The 22,324-nt window shown below is 39.7% G+C and overlaps 1 protein-coding gene across 1 annotated transcript in view; it reads left to right on the top strand.

Annotated features, from left to right (window-relative positions):
- Positions 1-22,324, top strand: part of VWA8 (von Willebrand factor A domain containing 8) — a 355,373-nt gene that overhangs the window by 33,042 nt on the left and 300,007 nt on the right. The window contains exons 3-4 of the mRNA XM_058670689.1: positions 11,423-11,553; positions 13,455-13,565. Of these exons, the coding sequence (XP_058526672.1) occupies positions 11,423-11,553; positions 13,455-13,565 (242 nt within the window). The remainder of the gene's footprint in view (positions 1-11,422; positions 11,554-13,454; positions 13,566-22,324) is intronic.

Raw genomic sequence — 22,324 nt, 5'->3', positions numbered from 1 at the left:
CGAGGACTTTAGCCGCTAGGCCACGCCGCCGGGCCCTAAAGATTTGTTTTTATTTGAAAGTCATATTTTTACAGGGAGAGAAGTAGAGAGAGAGAGAATGAATATGAATCTTTCATCAGTTGGTTCCCTTTCCAAATGGCCACAACAGTCAAAGCTGAGCTGATCTGAAGCTGGAAGCCAGGAGCTTCCTTCAGGTTTCCTACATGAGTGCAGGCTTCCAAGGCTTTGAGCCATCCTCTGCTGCTTTTCCAGACCACAAGAAGAGAGCTGAATGGGAAGTGAAACACCTGGGACTTGAACCAGCTCCCATATGGGATGCCAGCAGCATAGGGTAGAGGATTAGCTTGATGTGCCACTGCACTGGCCTTGTGTGTTTTTGTTTAAAGAAAAAAAAACAGATTTGGGGTATGTATTATTTTCCATTGACACATTCAGAAGATCTCATGATATTCTTTGTGCTCTTGGTGCTAAGAATATTGTAGATGCTCAACAAATATAGCTGTGTGAGTGGTTTAATATCTTAGTATGGTTAACTGATGTTATATATCGTGAGGACTTTGATTCTAACCACATGTATTCTTTGCCTCTGTTCCCATATTTCTCCCCTTCTTGTTTACTATAGCTGACTACAGAATGATTCATTGTAGATAGGTGATAGCATGTGAGCATTTGATTGTGGTTTTGAAGTCTCACATTGTTACATGGTAGAAAGATTGAATTCAGGGTATTATCATTGGGGTTGGGTTTGGATTCTCTGAGCCATTTCGTGGAGGTGATAATGGTAACTTGTAATGCCATGGGAGACTTCTTGTAATGTAATGCCATGCTGAAACTCTTGATTTGGCAGGTAATTTGAGTGTAAATCTAGGAGCCCATTCCTCTCTGCCAGTCCACACTGGGCTGCCTGCTGTTCAGGACGTATCATGTCGAGAGGATTTTGCAGGAGATGATAGTGGTTCAAGATGCTTCCATTCTCAGTTCTCACTGGCAAAGGAACTGGACAAGGTGCTTTTCTTGTAATCCTCATAAGAACCATATTCGATGAGTATTGTTAACTCTATTTTGAAAATAATGAAACAGGCCTGGAAGAGTCAAAATGCTTTCTGAAGCGCACTGAAAAGGCTGAATGAAAGATCACCACTAGGTCTGTTTGGCTTCAAAGGGTTTGTTTCCCTTATGTTGCTCTTGGGATGCTAAGAAAAAAATAGCTAATTCTGAAGGGTTTATTGCGATGGAATTTGGGCCTTAATTTTCTTTAATATTCAATATTCAATATATCTACATGGGCAACAAATTTGAGCCCATGAAGTGAGAAGATTATTAGATTATCTTGAAGTCCTTACATATGACTGGTAAAAATATTCAGTGCTGTTTTGGAAGCAAATATTGGCTAGGGGAAGGGCAACAGTGGGTTAAGCTTCTCTGTGGAGTACTGTCATTCCAAACTAGAGAGCCTGAGATTGAGTCCCAGTGACTCTGCTTCTGACCCAGCTTCTTTCTGATGCAGCCTGGGAAGCACGAGATAATGAATACCTGTTATCCCTATGGGAAGCCTGAATAATGTTCCTGACTCCTTGCTTTAACTTTGCCCCATGCTGGTGGTGGCAGGTATTTGTGGGAGTGTACCAGTGATGGAAGCTCTTTATAGCTCTCATTCTTTATTTTTTTATGCTTTTTAAATAACTAAATGTTAAAGAATTCTGGCTAGGAATTAATTCAGCAGTTTGGTTCAGCATGAACCAGATGTTTTGTTTTTAACTTATGAGAGGAAGCCATAGCCTACAGAATTAAGTTCTTCGGTATTTTTTTTTTTTTTGGACATCAGTTTATTATCATGTGCACTCCTGGAAGGTAGCATCGTATGCCTGAAAACACTGAAGTTGGGGATTTCTCATGTGCTGGACTGTGTTTATATTAGGTAATGCATGGCAGTTTGGCAGTTTGTTTTGCAGATGTTTGTAATGTACAGTCTTAAATCTTATTTCTATTTCTGGCATGCTTTTAAGTATGAGTCATGTTTTCTTGAGGCTATCCTAAAAATACAGCTAGTTTTAAGGATTAATGTAAAATATACCACAGACATCACAGAGCACTACATAATGTTTTTTTTCAGTAGTTTAATGCAATTTCCTGACAAATTAAATATGGATTGCTTTTCTTTGATAATGTACACTAAACTAAAACATGAACACATTTTTATGAATTTTATGCAGAAGAATGTCTTCTGATATTGTTATAGGTATAGGAAATGAATTTGAGATTTTAGTTAAAGCAGTAAAACATACCATTGATATCACCAAAAATGAGAAATAGAACTGATGGCCTGAGAATGTAGAATACTAAATTTGATGTAGCCCTGTGGGATCCTTAATGAGAGAGGATTCTTGGATCTGGAAGTGGACAGATATCTATTGGAAAGCTTTTTGAGGGGCTGTGGGATTCAAACTGCTTAGATCTAAATCTTAGTTCATGAACTTGTCAACCATGTGGCTAGGTACTCAAGAAGAATAAGAGTTTTATTTAGTTCATAGCTTTGGAGGTTGAAAGTCTAAACATTGTGCCTGGCTGTGGTGAGACACCTTAGCTTTCATAGTAGATGGCACCAGAGTGGTAGGAGTCCATTCAAGATGGAGAGGTCATGGGGCAAGACAGAGAACCAGAGTGAAGGGCAAGGGACAGTCTTGGGAACTCCTACAAGGCCTTACCTATTAAAAGTTATAACCATTTAGCAATACTAACACATTGGGTTCTAGTACATGAGCCCTTAAGACACATTCAGACAATGTCTAAACTACCTTCATAATAATAAACTGATGTAAAAAAATCCAACTTTGATTGTCTTATTGTAAAATTCAGATTATGATTATATAACAAACAGAACTCTTTATCCCACACTGTTCCTAGTTCTTAATTTAATCACCACAATAATTCTGTAAGTAACTATGCAGATGAGGAAATTGAGCATAATTTAAATAACTTGATAAAAGTTATATAGCAGGGAAATAGCAGTGTCTGGACCAGCAGAATCTGGTGTAAGTCAGTGTCTTTAGAAACCATAGTCTGTAAAGAGTTGGTAAAAGATCTAAATTACCTACTGCATGAAAAGTCATTTGCATTTTTACCTGGCATATGGTAAGAACATAATAACTTATGGACTTAGAACTGCTATTGGAAGGAGATAAAAAGTAGGGAAAATAAGTGGTCTTTTTAAAGGTATGCCATGAACTTGTAGGTCAACTGAGAATTCAGATGCTGCATGTATGTTGATTAAAAATTATTGATGTATTTATTTGAAATATAAAGTAGTGAAGAGAGAGGAAGAGAAAGAGGAGGGAGAGAGTGGGAGGGGAAACAGGAAGATAAAATGATAGAGAAGTCTTCCATTTGCTTGTTCACTCCTCACATGGTTACAACAGCAAGGATTAAACCAGCCTTAAATCAGGAGCCAAAAACTCCATCTAGGTCTTTCACAAGTACTTGGACCACTAGTTTCACAGACACATTAGCAGACAGCTGGATTGGAAGCAGAGCAGCCAGGTCTCACACTGGCCCTTTGACACTGGGTGCAGCATTGCAAGCAATGGCTTAACCTACTGAACAACAGTGCCAGTGCCAATTGCTTATACATATTAAGAAACAAAATTGAAGTGTGTACTCTCATTTGTATTTGAAAATGAAATAAATTTTTTCACAGTAAAGAACAATCCGAAGAATATGCCAACACTAAGCCAGCCCTAGAATTGCTGCTCAGAAACGTGCTGAAGTCAGAAAGAAAGGAAGTTAGTCAAAATCAACTGTGGCAGAGCGGAAGATCTTCCCATAATGCCCACAAAAGAAACCAAAGTTAAACAGAGATTCCAACACACACACACACACACACACACACACACCAGGACTAAATTGCAACCTATCAATATTAACTCTGAGCACAAATGGCCTAAATTCATTTCTTCAGCGCCACGAGTCATCATACAGTAGCATCAATTTCTACAAGACGGTTTTTGATTTTCTTTTTCATCACTTCAGTAACACATTGGTAATTCTGTAGCATGTTGTTTAGCTGCAAGTTGATGAAAATTTTCTGTTTTTCTTCGTGTTGTAGACTGTGTTTTCTGGCTTTTTATTTAAGGAAATGTATAGTAGAAGTGTAGCAGAGACTGAAATGTTCAGATGTGGAGACATAGTTCAGTATGTCTCTGAATTCAGACGAAAGATGGCCTCCCAATGAAACAGTTGAAAATATCCTGATGGTAGGATGCTGGACTCTCTGATATTGTCCATGCCTGCAATGTCAGCAAACACTTCAATAATGGAATGACTGTTCATGAAGGACCACCCATTGTAATACTAGAGGGGCAGTCAATAAAGGGGGAGGGGACTTGGAAAGGGGGATGGAAAATCAAAGAGCCTATGCAACTGTATCATAAAACATTAAAAAAATTAAGATCATATAAAAAAATTAACAAAATTTAAAGGTAAACATGTTTAATAGATTTTAATATTAATGAAAGTGAATATCTGCTACAAAACTGTTAAATATTATAAATATGACAACAAATGATAATGAATACATAAATAAATAGACAATGAAAAACTGAAATGTGTTACTGAGAGCCTTGGATAGCCTTGTATCTATGATAGGCTCAACCTAAAGATAGAACTTGCTATCTACTGACTCACCTTCCTAGCAGAAAGGGGGAGAGTTAGAAAGTAATTTTTTTCCTGGAGTTAATCACAGCTAATTAGAAATAGCTCATTAGTAATGTGCAAGCAACAAAGGCCTTGAGAAAAACATCACAGCTTTTCTCAAGTAGGGTGCCACTGACACACTGAGCAGGATGCATCGTTAGTGATTGTGGTTAGCATGGCTAAGTCTAAGTGTCTGAAATAATCCTTTGAAGTTCTGTTACAACCAAAATACTTCTGTATATTTGCAAATGCTTAATAGGCATAGGGTGGTGGCAGTATTGACAGAACTGTTGTGGAGTGGTATGAGTAAAGGAACATTTCTGGTAATTTCCAGATGTGCCTTCAACTAGTGATTCTCTACACACCTGAGCCATCGTGTTCATGTGGAAGATACTCCCATGAGCATGTGCAGGATTGCATACAGTTCTAGGGTCTGTAGCTTTAAAGAACTCCTTTTATTTATCACACAACAAAGTGCATTTGTATGCAAATTGCTTTATTATTATTTGTATAACCCTGATTCTTCTCCAGTATGCTAAAAAAAAATCCCCACGTTATTCCTAAACTTCTGCTTTTTATTAACCTAACAACTCATGAAGGAGAGACCATGTTTGATTAGTAATTTACTGCCTTAGATTTTTGAAAATGAATACAGACCAAAGTTAAGACATTTAAAATGAACTGGAACTATATATAACTACATTGTTACTCTGTAATTATGGTTATAAATAATAAAAAGTGGGAGGAAGCCAAAGAGACCACCTTGGCTTTCCCTTCTAGAACTTTAAAAATACTCAAGTCCAGGTAATGGAAGTTCAGGCATCTTGCCAAAATTGAAGACAAAAGAGTGACACACAAAACTGGGGGAATAATGCAGGGAAAGCCTATAGCCAAGTTAAGCTGAGATTTGAGAATGCAAAGAAAGAAACCTAAAGTGTTTTTATTTTTTAATGAAATTTGATTTCACAGTAAAATGAGGTAGTAGGTATTTGCAGCAAAATGGACTCAGTGGAGGATCTCATGTTGAGTGAAATAAGCCAGACCCAGAAAGACAAATACTGTGTGTTCTGTTATATATGGGAACTAAACTAAAAGAGAGAGAGAGAGAGAGAGAGAGATGTCTGTGTGTATCAGCATCACTGCAACTATACTTATTTTGTATCTTTGTGTGATTACTTTAAAATATCTGTGTGAAACTGTCACTTTCTTTTTCAGTTACTGTTTATAGTCATTGTCTGTGTTCCTCCTAAGGTCTTTTTGCTTTTTAAGCCTTTTTACCATGATGTAAATTTAAAAGTGTTATCTCAAAAGTGAAAATAGAGAAAGGAAGATGAAAGGGAGGTGGATGGAAAGTATGAAGGGAATATTATGTTCTTGGAAGTGTGTTTTCAAATCACAGTGAATCTTAATTAAAACTTAAAAAGCAGGAAAAAAATGGTAACACTACAATTTTACTAATGGAGAAGTGAAGGCATCTTGTAGCAATTGTAGCAAGGTGACTGGCTTATCTTAAAATAACAAAAAGTATATTGTGCAGGCATGGCTTTGGAAATTCACGGAGGACATGTGTTCTCTTTTAATTCCATTTCCATGTACTTTTGAAGTGCCTTCAAAAAAAGATGGGTTTAACTTGAATTAGTAAAGTAAAAAAAAATCAGATAGCTCTAAATGAGGTTAACTTTCTATGCACAGCTAAATTATATCTGAGCATCATGAAAATGCTTGATTTCTCAAAAATATACATCTTAGCATAAGTTAATCTATTTTTTTTTTAAAGATTTATTCATTTTATTACAGCCAGATATACACAGAGGAGAGACAGAGCGGAAGATCTTCCGTCCGATGATTCACTCCCCAAGTGAGCCACAACGGGCCGGTGCGCGCCGATCCGATGCCGGGAACCTGGAACCTCTTCCGGGTCTCCCACGCGGGTGCAGTGTCCCAAAGCATTGGGCTGTCCTCAACTGCTTTCCCAGGCCACAAGCAGGGAGCTGGATGGGAAGTGGAGGTGCCGGGATTAGAACCGGCGCCCATATGGGATCCCGGGGCTTTCAAGGCGAGGACTTTAGCCGCTAGACCACGCCGCCGGGCCCAGTTAATCTATTTTTCATTATTGTTATCCTAAGGAGATTTTTCTCCTCAATACTCTACCCCAACCTCATGAGATGGGTAACTAAACAAAAATTTTGCAAGTATAAAGCATTGAAAAACAAAAAAGACTTTTTTTAAAAAAAGACTTTATCTATTTGTATATATGTATTTGCTTACTATGTGTATATATAAAATGCAGTGTAATAAATCTATGTGACTCACACCCAATTTTAGAAGTAGAACACAGAAATTACCAACTAACACCACTGAAAATATCCAGGAAAAGATTCCTGTTTCCCTGTCTACTCTTAGCCCAAGTATCCTAAATTTATCAAGCTCTTTCCCTTGTTTTTGGTTTCTCAAGAACTGTGTTTTCACATATGTGCATTTTTTAAAGAATTTGTTTACTGGGGCTTGCTTTGTGGCATAGTAGGTAAGACCACTGCTTGTGATGCTGGCATCCCATTTGGGCACTGATTCTAGTCCAGGCTGCTCCACTTCCAATCTAGCTCCCTGCTGATGTACCTGGGAGGATGATCCAAGTATGTGGGTCACTGGAAGAGATTCCTGGATCCTGGCCATAACCTAGCCCAGCCCTAGCTGTTGAAGCCGTTTGGGGAGTCAACCAACAGAATCTCTTTCTCCCTCTCCCCTTCCTCTCCTTTCTTCCCTCTCTGTGTAGATCTCCTCCCCACTCTTAAAAAAGACTTGTTTTATTTATTTATTTATTTTATTTATTTATTTTTATTTTTTATTGGAAAGGCAGATCTACAGAGAGAAGAAGCTATAGCAAGAAAGATCTCCCATCCGCTGGTTCATTCCCCAAGTGGCCACAACAACCAGAGCAGAGCTAATCTGAAACCAGGAGCCAGCCAGGAGCTTCTTCTGGGTCTCCTATGAGTACAGGGTCCCAAGACCTTGGGCCATGCTTTACTGCTTTCCCAGGCCACAAGCAGGGAGTTGGGTGGAAGTGGAGCAGGCCAGATACAAACTGGTGCCCATATGGGATACTGGTGCATGGAAGGTGAGGATTTAGTGCTGGCAAATGTGAAGTGAGGCTATTGTGCTGGGCCCTTAGATGTGCCTTTCAAATGAACAAAATAACTCTTTGAAAAACAAGTTAATTACTAATTTGAGCCTTAGCCAAATAATATATTATCTGAGTATGTGATTTTTTTTCTATGATTCAATTTTTTTACTCAATATTCTACCTTTAACAGTTAAATGTGCATATTGCAAATAGTAGTAATTCATTCTATTTTTCTTGCTATATAATATTCTACCATGTACATTTTATCAATTATGTGGTATCTTATTTTGAATAATGCTGACAGTTTTGTAGATTCTCTAAAGGGGTTAATGATGAGTTTTTGCAAAAAAATAGATTTAACTTCAGTATTCTGAAAGAATGATTTAAATCTACATAAAATTTAGTAGTTTCGTGTTTTTTATTTAAATTAAAAAAAAATTAAAAAGATTGTCTTTATTTGAAAGACTGAGATAGAGAAAAGAAAAACAGAGGTTTTCCATCCACTGATTGACTCCCCAAATGATTGTAGCAACCAGGGATGGGCGAGGCTGAAGCCAGAAGCCAATTCTTTGGGGTTTTCCACCTGGGTTCCAGGATCCAACCACCTGCCTCACCTCATCCTTTGTTGCTTTCTGATGCACACTATCAGGGAGCTGAATAGAAAGTGGAGCAGTCAGGAATCACTGTGCCCACATGGAATGCTAGTGCTGCAGACAGTGCCTCACCTTCCATGCCACAATGCCAGCCCCAACTTAAAAATTTATTTTTTTTCTCTTTTGTATTTTTTAAATATATTTTTATTTTTTTAAAAATAATCTTACTTAGTTGATTAGGGAACAAAGGGTCAAGGGCTACAGGGTGAAAGTGGGTAATACCATTGTTTCCACATCAATATCATTTTACCCTGTATCTGGGGTCAGGGAAAAAGACAAAGGGAAAAGCCCCACCCAACCTCCCACCCATCCCAGATCCCCAACAGGAGGCGCGCTCTGAGGGTCCTGCTCATACAGTTTTGATAGTTCATCAGTTCTGGATTGCTGCCAATCTCTCAGTTCCAATCGCAATGAATCCTATTCAGAATCCACTGGCTGACAGTCTCTTCATGGTTGGGGTTCTAAGATCAGCAGTTCAGTTGGGGGGATCTTTAAAGAAACTTCATCTGAGATGATCCCAGGCCTGATTCTTGTGCGAGTTTGCTAGTACAGAGTCCAACACCGTCCGTCACACCAATCAGCTTATGCTCATGCTGGTCGTTGGGATTGCTGGGTTCGTTCTGTTTCCAGCCCTGTCTTCCTCGTGAACCAACAGGTGTTGTAGTCCAGTTCGATCTTGCCCACTTCATACTCGGTCCTCACGCAAACTGGTTGGAGCTGCAGCCTGGTTGGGGCGACTCCCCATAACCCCCACCAGTTCTGCCCCCTACCCTGGTTCCCATGCTTGCCAGTACACACCACAGGCTTGTCAAGTCTGTCCCACATCCTGTTTAGCTCTTGCACGTGTCGATGGGCATTGAAGCCCAGCTCAACCCAACCAACCTACTATCCAGCCCACACACCTACTGGCAGGTGCCCTTCTGTACAGCCACCCCTGCCCCTGTCCTGGTGTTCGTGCTGTCCAATGAGAGTGGTAGCCCCGAAGGAGGTGCCCACTATTTCCCTTCTAGGCCACACTCACTCCCAGATTATGCACTCTCCAGGTAGTTCTGACATTTGACTTGACAGAATTAGCTCCAAGTGCCAGCCTCTGCCAGCTAGCACTGCGGCTAGCCCAACCAACCCTCACCCACTCTAATTTTTGCTTGTACCAGTCGGAACAGTCAGCCCACCGTGGCCCTTCCCTTATCTAGCCCACATGAGGCCCACAGGTGTAACAGCCCTGCCTGTTCTGATCTGCCCCCATCCCAACTCACGCTTTCCAATGGAAGTAGTTGTCCAGCAGGGGAACCCACATTCCCCTGTCAGCTTTGCCTCCTCCCCCTGATTATCACATGTGCTGCTTGGGCACTGCAACCACATCTGCTACAGCTCATCTCACCTTGGCATTCCTTATTGTGTACTAGTATGTGTCGCAACCGAACCTGGCTCGACCTACATTCTGTTCTGGCCCTCGGACTCACCAGCGGGTGATGTGAACAGGTTCAGTCTGGTCTGCCCCCAATCCATGCCATGTGTATACCAGTGGGATAATTTCCATAGCCTGTTCTGGGCTCTTTCCTATTGTGCTTCTTGCGCTTACCTGCAGGGACTGTGTCCTGCCAGAGGAGTTGCCTAGGCTCCTCCATCAGAAACTCTCCCAGTGCCAGGTTTCGCGCATACCAGTGGGTCCATGAACCAGCCCTGTTCAGTTCACCTCCTGTCCTAACAGGAACAGTGGCTTTTCCTGACTGTTCTTCAACCCAATCTGGTTCTTGATGTTGGATGTTTCAACCCAGCCATGGCTCTTCCATACCCCCATACAGCTTACACATGGTTCAGTAAGGGCTGAGACCTAGCCTAGTCTATCATACATTTCCCCTGGTCCTGCAGAGCACCAGATGGTGTTGGAGTCTGGCCCGGCTTGGTGCTTCCATTCCCAGTCCACACTTGTGCCAAGTGGGATTACACTCGTGTCCTGATCGGAACGCAGCCCCATTTACAGCCCATGCGCTCATTGGTGGGAAACTCAACCCAGCTAGAGTACCCCCTTAGCTGCCCAGCCAACTTAAAAATTTAAACAACAACAAAATGTTGGCTTTGTGATTATTGCTGAAGGAACCTAGTATTGTAATAATATTGGGGAAAATAGATGGAGGAATGGGGGTGAAAGGAGAATCCCTGTGCCTATGGAACTTTAAGCATGAAAAAAAAAATTTAAAAAGGGCCCAGCACAGTATCCTAGTGGCTAAAATCCTCGCCCTGCATGTGCTGGGATCCCATATGGGCACCAGTTTGTGTCCTGGTGGCTCCACTTCCTATCCAGCTCCCTGTTTGTGGCTTGGGAAAGCAGTCTAGGATGTCCCAAAGCCTTGGGACCCTGCACCTGTGTGGGAGACCCAGAAGAAAGAAGCTACTGGCTTCTGGCTTCTGATTGGCTCATCTCTAGCTGTTGAGGCCACTTAGGGTGTGAACCAGTGGATGAAAGATCTTTCTGTTTCTCTATCTCTTTGTAAATTTACCTTTCCAGTAAAAATAAATAAAAATTAAAAACAAAAAGAGAAGACTGGGAGATATTATACTCATTACAACCTAAATTATGCAATTTTCTTCAAATTTTAATGCTATGATAATAATGACTTATTTTGGATGATTTAGTCTTATCTCCCTTTTAGAGCAAAAAGAATTATTCTATAAAATTGTAAAATAATGATATTGGTTCCTCAAATCATTGTTGATGATCAGTTATTTTATGCTGTTAAGTGTGAGATAAATGAGTCTGTGATATCATAAACTTTGCCCCCTTTTAGCCTTGATAATGTTTTTAATCATATAATGGCATGAAGATTCACTAAGTGACCTTATGTCTCTCTCTGTACATATATATGTACATTTAAAAAATATATTGTCTATACTTCTTACAGATTAGTGTTATAATTAGTAGTCTAATTTGTATTTGTTTTTTTTTTTCTCCTGAAAGTTTCAGACTCTTTGGCTCAATCTGTAGTTCACCATCTAAGATGGATAATGCAGAAGGATCTTTTGGGGCAAGATATCTTTCTAATAGGACCTCCTGGGCCTCTTCGACGCTCAATTGCTATGCAGTACTTGGTAAGCAATTAATGCTTGTCCATTCCTAAGTATCTTACTATTGATAAGCCATGTTATAAGATATATTACATTAGAATTTGGCGAAAATACCAGAACTAGTCATGACATGAAGCAGATGCTAACAACACTGATTTACTTCAAAAGGTTGGCAAAAGTTGTTTGAAAAGCAAACATACATTGACTATTCATTCCATTAGACATTTTTGCCATCACTAGGAAATCGTTCATTTTCAGTAGAAAAGAAATATAAATTCAGGAAATGAGTATCTTCATAGAGTCATCTACTTTGAGATTATAAAGTACAATTCAGTTTTATGATACTTAGTGAGCATTCCCTTATCCCAGGTGCACATTTTGAAAAGCTGCACAGTCCTAGACTTTTTTTTTAAGTACACAGTCTCTGCAGGGACCCTAAGATTTGTAGCACATTTCTTGTGTGTTCCATGCTCCCCTTGAGATCAAATCTCTCATAGTTCACATAGTTTAAATAACTTCCTCAAGGTTTATCCAGCTAGTAAATGATAGAACTGGACTTGACATTCTGTATTGTTTCTTCCTTCGACGTGTTATCCTTCTAAATGCTTGCAGAACTGTTGAGTTAAAAATTTCAAATTTCAACCCAAATAAAACATTTATGATTTTCCTATTATTTGGCTAGCATTAATAGGCATTGATCTAATGATGTGAGGAAATGCACCATTGGATGATGGTGATGTGTTCTAAAGATTGGTTTTTTTTGTTTGTTTGTTTTTTATTCATTAATTACATTATATTATGTGTCACAGTTTCATAGGTTGTTTTTTTAAGATGAAGAGAAAAATATTTGTAGCTTCCTTGGATTATATCGTGTTAAAAGACGGATTTTTAGTGTTACTGAAATCTTCTTTGTATACACTTTTATTTCAGTGTTGAATTTACTTTGGCACTCAAAAAACCATTTGAGGCAGCAATGACAAAAATGCAATGGATGGATCAGAGCCTACCTCCCACTGGCCTATTCTTTTTACGATTTTTATTTATCCTTAGAACCAGTTTGTAAGGCTTAATATGCCTTTGCAGTATTATTCTGAGATTATTATTCCATAGAACCCAAGTGTCTTATTTCAGAAATGGAAGGCCAGCTACAGGGGTTCCTGGGTCTGGGATTTCCTTAATTTTTGGCTGTGTACGTTCTATCTTTTTCATTTAAAAGATTATTTAAAACATCACTATCTCACTGAGGTTTTGTAATTGGCAAGGATAGAAGCTCTTTAAAAATGTGGAGAGAGAGTGGGTAAAATATAATAGGAGTCTTAGGAGGCTTAGTGGTTCAAAATACAACATAAATCTGTAAGTATGATGCTGGTATATTTAAATGAACAAACTTTAAACTGTGAAATAGAGCTCAAGTGGCTATGGATTAAGGAAATACCTAGAATAAAAATACTAGCCCAAACCGTCTTGCAAACTCTGCAGTAAGTACTGTTGCCCCCTGGGAAAAACCTACATTCAATTATAGCTTGAGTAGATGTGAGCTGTAAGAGAGAAATTTGGGGACAAGCCTGCTGGTCGGTCCACTGTGAAATTAAAGAGAAAAAGTTTGATAATTTTCTTTATTTTATATTTAACTCAACTAAGAAGAGTTTTGTGCTTTACCCTGGACTAGAACCAGTGTCCACATGGTATGTTAGGAGTGGATCAGCCAGTTGAAGCGGGCCGAACTGCAACCATGATTTGGACGGGTTACTGGTGCTGCTGCTGGGGGTTTAACTTGAAACATCTCCACACCATAATGTCGGCTCACGATTAGGTTTAAAATGCTGTTTTTCAGGGCAGTGAGCAGCGTTTCCAGATAACTGGCTCTAAATTGTATTATGGGAGTCCGCTTTGATTTTTGAAATAATTTTACTGTTTATCTTCAGGAGCTGACCAAGCGGGAGGTTGAATACATCGCACTGTCACGGGACACTACGGAAACGGATCTCAAACAGCGACGGGAGATCTGCGCAGGCACGGCTTTCTACATTGATCAGGCAAGTTCTTATCACACTCTAGCCCAGGCCTGCATACTCCAGGGATATACAGAATTGATTTTTAAAGTAGAACGATGCTAGCTCTTGTTACAATGAAAGATAGATGTATGGTGCTTTCTCTAGACAGATTGAATTTAATTTTTTTTTCATTTCGCTTTTCTCGGAAATGTCCTCTTGATTTAGAGAAACCGCAGATGAAATTAATGGCTCTAAAGTATCAGTGCAAGATCAATATGTGGATTTCTTCAGTTCAATTGTTTACCACTACTTGCCTATAGAAATTTGATTTTTCTAAAAAATAAGATTTTAATATAGAAGATTCTCTAACTATTAAAATACTCTCAATCCAAAGGTCAAATAAAGATAGCAAAATACTTGTTTGCTACAGGAAATCCAGGTTTTGCAACAGGAGATGTTTTTGGAGCAGATTCCCAGTGCAAGCAATATTTTATGACAATTATAATGAAGCTTGTTATGTCTATTTTCCCATGGCATTGCTTGAAAGCATTTGCATGCTACTGTCCATGCAGAATACCTCATAGGAAATAGGTTGGAGACTAAGTAAGCAGTTCAAAGAGAAAATATTTCAAATGTAAAATCAATTCCTGAAAACATGCTTGACATTCTTGTTTAGAAAAGTGAAAATCAAAGCATCAATGTGGTGCTATTTTTTCTTCATATTAGCAAAGATTAAAGACTTTGCTCTTGCCCAGTTTGAACAAGGAGGGAGGGATGGGGAAGCAATATTCTTTTTGATGGCAGCAGAAGTTGGTGAAGTTGTAAGAGAAAATTTGGTGACATCTATCAAAAGGAAAGAAATTACAGCTATATTTGGTCCTAGAAGTTATGTTTCTAGCAATTTGTTCTACAATGGTATTCACAAAAAAGGACACAAAATCAAAGATGTTTGTTGTAGCATTGATAAATTAGAACAGTAATGTTTACATTCAGAAGAGTTATAAATTAAATAATACTAAGTACAGCACTTTGCAGTCATTTTTAAAAATGAGATTCATCTGTATACAGTGATAGGAAAGAAGTCCAGAGTCTCTTACATGAAAAAAAAAATGAAGTTGTAAAATTATACACATAATATACTCTCATCTATGATTAAAGAAATGCATTTGTGAATACATTGAAAACTTCCAAAAGGTTGAACATGAAGCAGTTAGCAAGAGAGGATGTCAGATGTGTTAAAGAAGTGTGGCTGGAGGACTGCAGAGGCGAAAGACCCTGCAGTGGGTGGTTCTTTAAGTTTGAAACTTTATTGTAGGCATATTCTAACTTTATAATTTAAAGGATTTAACTATTATAACCCAGTGAGTGACACATTTTTGGGCAACAGGATATTCAACTGGCTGCAAAGATTGCTTACTAGTTACAAAGAAAAAATTAAATTTTAAAATTGCAAATAGAAATTTGGCAATTTCTACCTTAAATGACAATTATCTAACTTAACATCATCTAAGAGAGAAGTTTAGACTTTTTAAAATTATAGAATAATTCTGGGGCTGGTGTTGTGGCATATCATGTTAAACCACTGCTTGTTCATGTTCCAACTGCTCCACTTTTAATCTAGCTTCCTGCTAATGGTCTAGGAAAAGGAGTGGAAGATGCTCAACTTTTTGGGCTCCTGCCACTGACTTGGGAGACCTGGCAAAAGCTCCAGGCTCTTGGCTTTAGCCTGGGTGATGCTGGGCTGTTGCCATGATCTGGGTAGTGAACCAGTAGATGAAAGATCTCTCTTTGTGTCTCTCTCCTTCACACTCTGTAACTCTGATTTTCAAATACACAAATGTAATCCTTTGCCGATGAAACATCAAATACATTTTGGAAGAATCCATTTTTATCTATATGTCAAAATTTCATTTCATAGATTACGAATTATAAATGGAGTAAGAATGTACATTTACAATTCACAGATATAGCATTATTTTTGTTGACTAACTCACCTGACAGTCACTGTTAGTGGAAGCTGACTTGATGAGAACCCTGCTGTTATTCAATAAGAGTTAGATAGCTCTGCAACATAATACCCTGACCAAAAATGTGATGTGAGTGAGCATCAACACTCAGACCAATGGAGAATGTATGATATTCTGTAAGACCACAGCCTGAACTCTTCAAAAAAGTAAATGTCATGAAAGTCAAACAGACAAAACTGTTCCACATTAAAGATTCAAGAGGAAAGATCAAGTAGTTTATTCCTCATGCTAAGGTGCCGACAGACCCTTTTTTGCGTGACCACCACTGCCTCCCGGGTCTGTAGTAACAGGAAGCTGGAATCATGAGCAGATCCAAGCCTCAAACCCAGGCACAGCAGTGGGGCACGTGGGTGTCTTTTCAGGTGTCTTAACTGCTCGGAGAAACATATGGAATGACTTTCTCTATGACTTTCCAGCCCTATAGAGGAAAATCCTTGTGACCAAGAGATTCCTGCACTCATCATTTTAAAATCTCTGCTGTGTTTTCTTTGTGAACAGATGCCTTTTGAAATATTAAGTTGGATTTCTGTTTCTGCTCTGTTGACGTTGATTCTCAATTTAGTAATGTGTGTTCCAAACCTAGTGATCCACATAATATTCACATGATAGAAATATATTTATATTAAGAAGCTTATGTTTATTTATAGAAGTCAACATCATGCATTTATCACTTGGTAAGGAAGCTGGAGGTTGATCCTGATTTTTTTTCCAGTTGATTATCTCAAGCAAAGGGATGATATTAATGCACAGGATCATTTCTGTTCCTTCTTTGTTAGCTCTTTCTTTATTAAATCTTCGGGGTAGTTAGTAGAGTTAATTGATGAAGCATGTTTAGTATGCTAAATTTCCTATTGATTTAGTTTTCTAAAATATATGATTTGATACCTCATGCATTTTTAATACATTTAAAATTTATTTGGATATGGAGTGTTGGTTTAGTGGGGGAAAATGAAATAAACAGCAAAAAAGGATGGTGTGAAGTAGTAAATGCTAAAGAACATAGGGTGGATTTTGGGCATGGTAGTTAAGACACTCTGTAATGCCTGGCATCTCCTGTCAGAATGCCTCAGCTTCAACCTTGGGTTTCACTCCCTAGTCGACCTTCCTGCTAACCTGTATCTTATTAGGAGGCACACTTGAATCTGTTTTTGTGGGCAGACCTGAATTGCTTCCTGGTTTTGGCTTGGCCCTGCTGTGGATGTTGTAAGCATTTCAAGAGTGAACCAGTGGTTGAAAAAATTTCTCCACCTTTCAGATAAAATTAAGGGATTAAAAACAGCAACATAAAAAGAACATAGGAATACTTCTAAAATTATTAATTATGTTCCCCTTCAAGAGTGACATTTCTTGAGTACTTTTATTTCTGACTATATGCATATCTATTTTGTATATTTTGTACTGAAATGGCATTTCATGTGCATGAAGTTTATACTGTGTATTATGTTTCAAGATTTATTTTTTAATTTTTATTGGAAAGTCAGATATACAGAGAGGAGATGAAAGAGAGAGGAAAATCTTCTATCCAATGATTTACTCCCCAAGCAGCCGCAACAGCTGTTGCTGCACCTATCAGAAGCCAGGAGCTAGCAGCCAGGAGCCTCTTCCCAGTCTCCCACGTGGGAGCAGGGGATCCCCGTGCGTGCAAGGCAGAGGCCTTAGCTGTTAGACTACCACGCCAAGCCCAATAGTGTGTGTCTTTAAAAAATGGCTTTTTTTTTTCATAAGGAATAGTCCCTGTGCTATTACATAAATCTGATTTTTAGTATCTGTTCAGTATTTCATCAGACAGCTATGCCATTATTTATATGTTTAATTGAAATATAAATCATACTTACAGATATAATGTGCTGTGTGGGGGTCAGTGAATATCTGTATTTTTATCTTTGTGTTATTCCTGATTTTTTTTTTTGTAGATTTGAATCCTAGAAGTGTAATCATCTAACATGGTCTAGACTTTTTCAAAATCTTGATGTATATTATATATTGCCAAATTGCTTTCCAGAAAGCATGTTCTGACTCAGTCTTGGTAGTGTGGTGTTGAAAATTGACTTGTGGATTATTGTCAACACTGAGTGTTTCTATGTGTATGCTTTGCCAGATTGATAGACTTAATTTGCATACAGGCATTAGCTAGACTGTTTTTTTTTTTTTGTTTGTTTATTGGCTGTTGCTTCTGTAAGGCATAAAAAAAATTTAGTGATGTGGAAAAGCAGAAAGGTATTAATGAAACAAGTAAGTTATAGCCGATTAAGATAATGGTGGAATCTATACCATTCTTGTCCATGTAAATAATTGCCATAATTTACTTATTGTTATGAGGATATTTTCATTATTTTTGTGGAATTTATTTCTTAGGCAGTTTATAAATTAATCTTTTTGAAAAAAAAAAAAAAAAACCTTGTGGTGTAGCACATTAAGCCACCTGCAAGGCAAACGTGTCATAAAAGTGCAAGTTCCAGTCCCAGCTGTTCCATTTCCAGTCTGACTCCCTGCTAATATACCTGGGAAAGCAGTAGGAGATGGCTCACATCCTTGGCTTCCTGCTACCTATTTGGGAAATCTGGATGGAGTTCCTGGCTTCTGGCTTTTGCCTGCTCCTGCCCTGCATTTGTAGCTATTTGGAGAATAAAACAGCGGATATAAGATCTCTCTCTCTCTCTTTTTGTAGCTTAGCTTTTCAAATAAATCTCATTATTATTATTTCTTTTTAAAAAGAGAAGCCTATCTTGTAGCATTTCAGGTTAAGTAGCCACCTGCAGTGCCAGCATTTCATACAAACTCTTATTTGAGCCAGCATCCGTTATGAGCTCCCGTTTGAATTCCTGCTGCTCCACCTCCTGTCCAGCTCCCTAGTGATGTGCCTGGGAAAGCAACATAATGTGACTTGAGTACTTGGGCCCTGGCACCCACAGAGGAGATCTGGATGAAGCTCCTTGCTTCATCCTGTCCCAGCCCTGTTGTTGCCATTTGGGAAGTGAAACCATGGATGAAAGAGCTCTCTGTCTTCTCTCTATCTCTGCCTTTCAAATAAATCTTTTTTTAAATTATTTTTATTTTTTTGGACAGTCTTTACATAATTAGGGTAAAAAGGTTCAAGCGCTACAGGAAAATGGGTAAGACAATTAGTTCCATATTGTTTCTTTCATATATCTGAGGTAAAGGGGGATATTGAGGGAGAAGCCCCACCCAATCTCCCACCCACCCCAGGTCCCTGATTTGGGGCATGCTCGGAGATACTTGCTCAAGTGGTTTTGATAGCTCACCAGTTATGAATCACTGCCAATCTCGCCATTCCAAGCATGATGAGGTCGTTGAAGAATCCACTGATTGACATAGTCCATCATAGAGTCTCCATTTGCCCAGTTTTTCACTGCCAACAGAACCCTAGCCATGAAAAGACAGAGGACAGAACAAGTCAATCAAATAAATCTTTTAACTAAAATACAAAAAGTTGATAGGAATGTTTTTGTGATATCTATGGGGAAAATTGGAGACTAACTTAAGGTATTACCACATTCATTTTCATTCATGTTAGATGATAAAATAATATGAAAAAAGCCTCAGATCTTCATAGTCTAACCTTTTGAATGCATATTAACTGACCTTATTGTTAAAAAGCTTTTCGATATTTTTTATCAGTCATTCTGTTTATTGTGTATTTCTGAAGAGCTGGGGGAAAAGACTTATGTCAGTGTGCAACTGTCTGCATTTCTCAAGTTAAGCTAATACAAATGAACTAAACTACAAATAAGTTACATTTAGGTGTTCTACCTGGCTAAGAACAGAAACTCTTCTTCAGCAAGATAATTTGAGGAGTAAAAAGCAAAGATGGAGAAGTTAGAAGACTTTCTTTAATGTTTACTAAGCCAAGAGTTCTTACATTTGAACCTTGTCATCTCGTCTGGCATTATATTGCATAGTTCTATAATGTGTGTAGTTTGCACTTAGTATAAAGCACAAAAATATATCTTAAGCAAATATATAATATTTTAATGTACTCTTTGTTGTTATGGATCATTCTTGATTCTTCCTTATTATTTCCAGGGAAAAAATTGAAGTCCTGATGTAAAAAAAAGTGGTTAAATGTTACAGGTCATCACAAGATACTCTTGAGTAACAGATCTATAAATTGGAAAGTAAGATTTTTATCTAGTATAAGTGCCTTTACTTTAGCAAATAAGGAAGAATATTTACTTGTACATTCTATCTTACTTGTGGGTGCTGAGGCCATTTTCCACAAGTAACCAGCTTTGTCATTACAAAGTTGTATTTCAGAAGTTCCTTCATAGATTAAGCATTTAGAATTTTGAAAGCACCGCCTGGAAACAAGGCTATAAAGAATGGCCAGGTTTGCAGCTATACTATTATGTGTTTTAATTAACATTTGGACAGTTTGGGAAGGTCTCTGTATGTTTACTTTGGTCTCACTCTTAGAACTCAGACCTTGGGTCCTTATGATGTTGTTGTCACATTCAGATCATCTTTTATCTGTCCATATAGTATTAACTGTGTGACAGATTCAAATGACCTATTTGACTTAGATTGTGGTGTTTGTTTTAAAGATTTACTTATTTGAAAGTCAGGGTGAGAGCTGGGCCAGACTCCAACACCATCTGGTGCTCTGCAGGACCAGGGTAGATGTGGGATGGACTAGGCAAGGTCTCAACCCCTACTGAGCTATGTGTGAGCCATATGTGGGTAAGGACGAGCCATGGCTGGGCTGAAACATCCAACATCAAGAACCAGATTGGGTTGGAGGTCAGTCAGGAAAAGCTACTGTTCCTGCTAGGACAGGAGGTGAACTGAGAAAGGCTGGCTCATGGACCCACTGGTATGTGCAAAATCTGGCATTGGGAGAGGTTCTGATGGAGGAGCCTAGGCAACTCCTCTATCAGGACACAGTCCCTGCAGGTAATCGCAAGAAACATGATAGGAAAGAGCCCAGAACAGGCCATTGAAAGTTTCCCACTGGCATACATTTGGCATGGGTCAGGGGAAGACCAGGCTGAATCAGTTCACATTATCCACTGGCAAATCCAAGCACCAGAACAGTGTGGGTCGAGCCAGGTTTGGTCGCAACAAAAACCAGTGCACACTGCAGAATGCCAAGGTGAGGTTGCCTGTACCGGATATGACTGCAGTGCCCAAGCAGCACACCTGAAAACCAGGAAGGGAGGGGCGGAGCCAGCAGGGGGTGTTGGCAACGCCTGCATCGCCACGTACCCCGAGCCGAGCGGAGGGACTAGGGTTACAAAAAAGACAACAAGAAAACACGCAGTACACCGAATGCCGATCGATGATAGATTGATCTTTATTGCAACTCCAGGCTTTCTTTTATACTCTGCCTAGCTCCTCCCAGTGTTTATCCAGTCCTCAAATGGCCACCCTAAATCCTTCAAGTTCCTCCCAGTAGTGGCCACCCTAAATCCCTTGAGTTCCTCCCAATGTTTATCCAGTCCTCTAGTGGCCACCCTAAATCCCTTGAGTTCCTCCCAGTATTTATCCAATCCCTTGGCAGATAACTTGACAAATAGGAAGCAGGAACTTGCGGTTAAGCCAGTGGCTAGATGTATCAGGCCAAAATTGCTCATCCTGTTACCCTCTGAGAAACAAGCTAAGCTGTGGAGTTAATCCTTGGGAGACCGGGGCCTGCAAGGGGGAATGTTGGGGTGGTTTCCTTGCTGGACAGCTACTCCCACTGGAGAGCGTGAGCTTGGATGGGGTAGACCAGATTAAGCAGGGCTACAACACCTGTGCGCCTCATGTGGACTGGATCAGGGAAAAGCCAGGCTGGGCTGATTATTCCTACTGGTACAAACAAAATTAGAGTGGGTGAGGGTTGGTTGGGTTTAGCTACAGCATCAGCTGGCAGAAGCTGGCACTGGAGTCTATGTCAAATTAAACTGCAGAACTACCTGGAGAGTGCATAATCGGGGGAGTGGGAGAGGCCTAGAAGGGAAATAGTGGGCTCCTCCCTCTTGGGTTACGGCTCCCACAGGAGGGCTCGAAAGCTAGAGCAGGAACTGGGGTTGCTAAACGGAGAGGCACCCAACAGCATCTGTGTGGGCTGCATAGTGGAGCTGGTTAGAGGGAACAAAGCTTTAGTACCCATTGTTATGTACGAGTGCCGAAGGGGATGTGGGAAAGACTGGACTACTGCTACACATACTGGCAAACCAGGATAGGGGGCGGGCCTGCTGGGGGTTATTGTGGGTCGCTCCAACTAGGCTGCAGCTCCTACTGGTTTTTGCGAGGGCCAAGTGTGTGCTGGGCCGAACCAGGCTGGTCTGCAACTCCCATTGGTTCCAGTGGAAGTTGGGGCTGAAAACAGAACCAACCCAGCAATTGCAACCACCAGCTGATTTGGGGGGGTGATGGACTGTGCCGGGCCCTGTGCTTGCTAATACATACAAGAATCTGGTTGGAGAACACCTCAGACAAAGTTTCTTTGGGGATCTCCCCGATCGAAATGCTGGACTCAGAACCCTAACCAAGAAAAGACAGAGGACAGAACAAGTCAATCAACCACCTCAGCCATATGTTGGCAGTGAAATACGGGGCAAACAGAGACTCTATGATGGACTGTGTCAACCAGTGGATTCTTCAATGACCTCATCATGCTTGGAATGGCAAGATTGGCAGTGATTCATAACTGGTGAACTATCAAAACCACTTGACAAGAACCTCGGAGCATGCCCTACATCCGGGACCTGGGGTGGGTGGGAGATTGGGTGGGGCCTTCTCCCTTAATACCCCCCTTTAAACATGAAGGAA

The sequence above is a fragment of the Ochotona princeps genome, chromosome 12 (genome assembly GCF_030435755.1).
Source record: "Ochotona princeps isolate mOchPri1 chromosome 12, mOchPri1.hap1, whole genome shotgun sequence".
Classification (NCBI taxonomy): Eukaryota; Metazoa; Chordata; class Mammalia; order Lagomorpha; family Ochotonidae; genus Ochotona; species Ochotona princeps.
The sequence above is the reverse complement of the archived record's forward strand: the minus strand, read 5'-3'. Positions and strand labels throughout refer to the sequence as shown.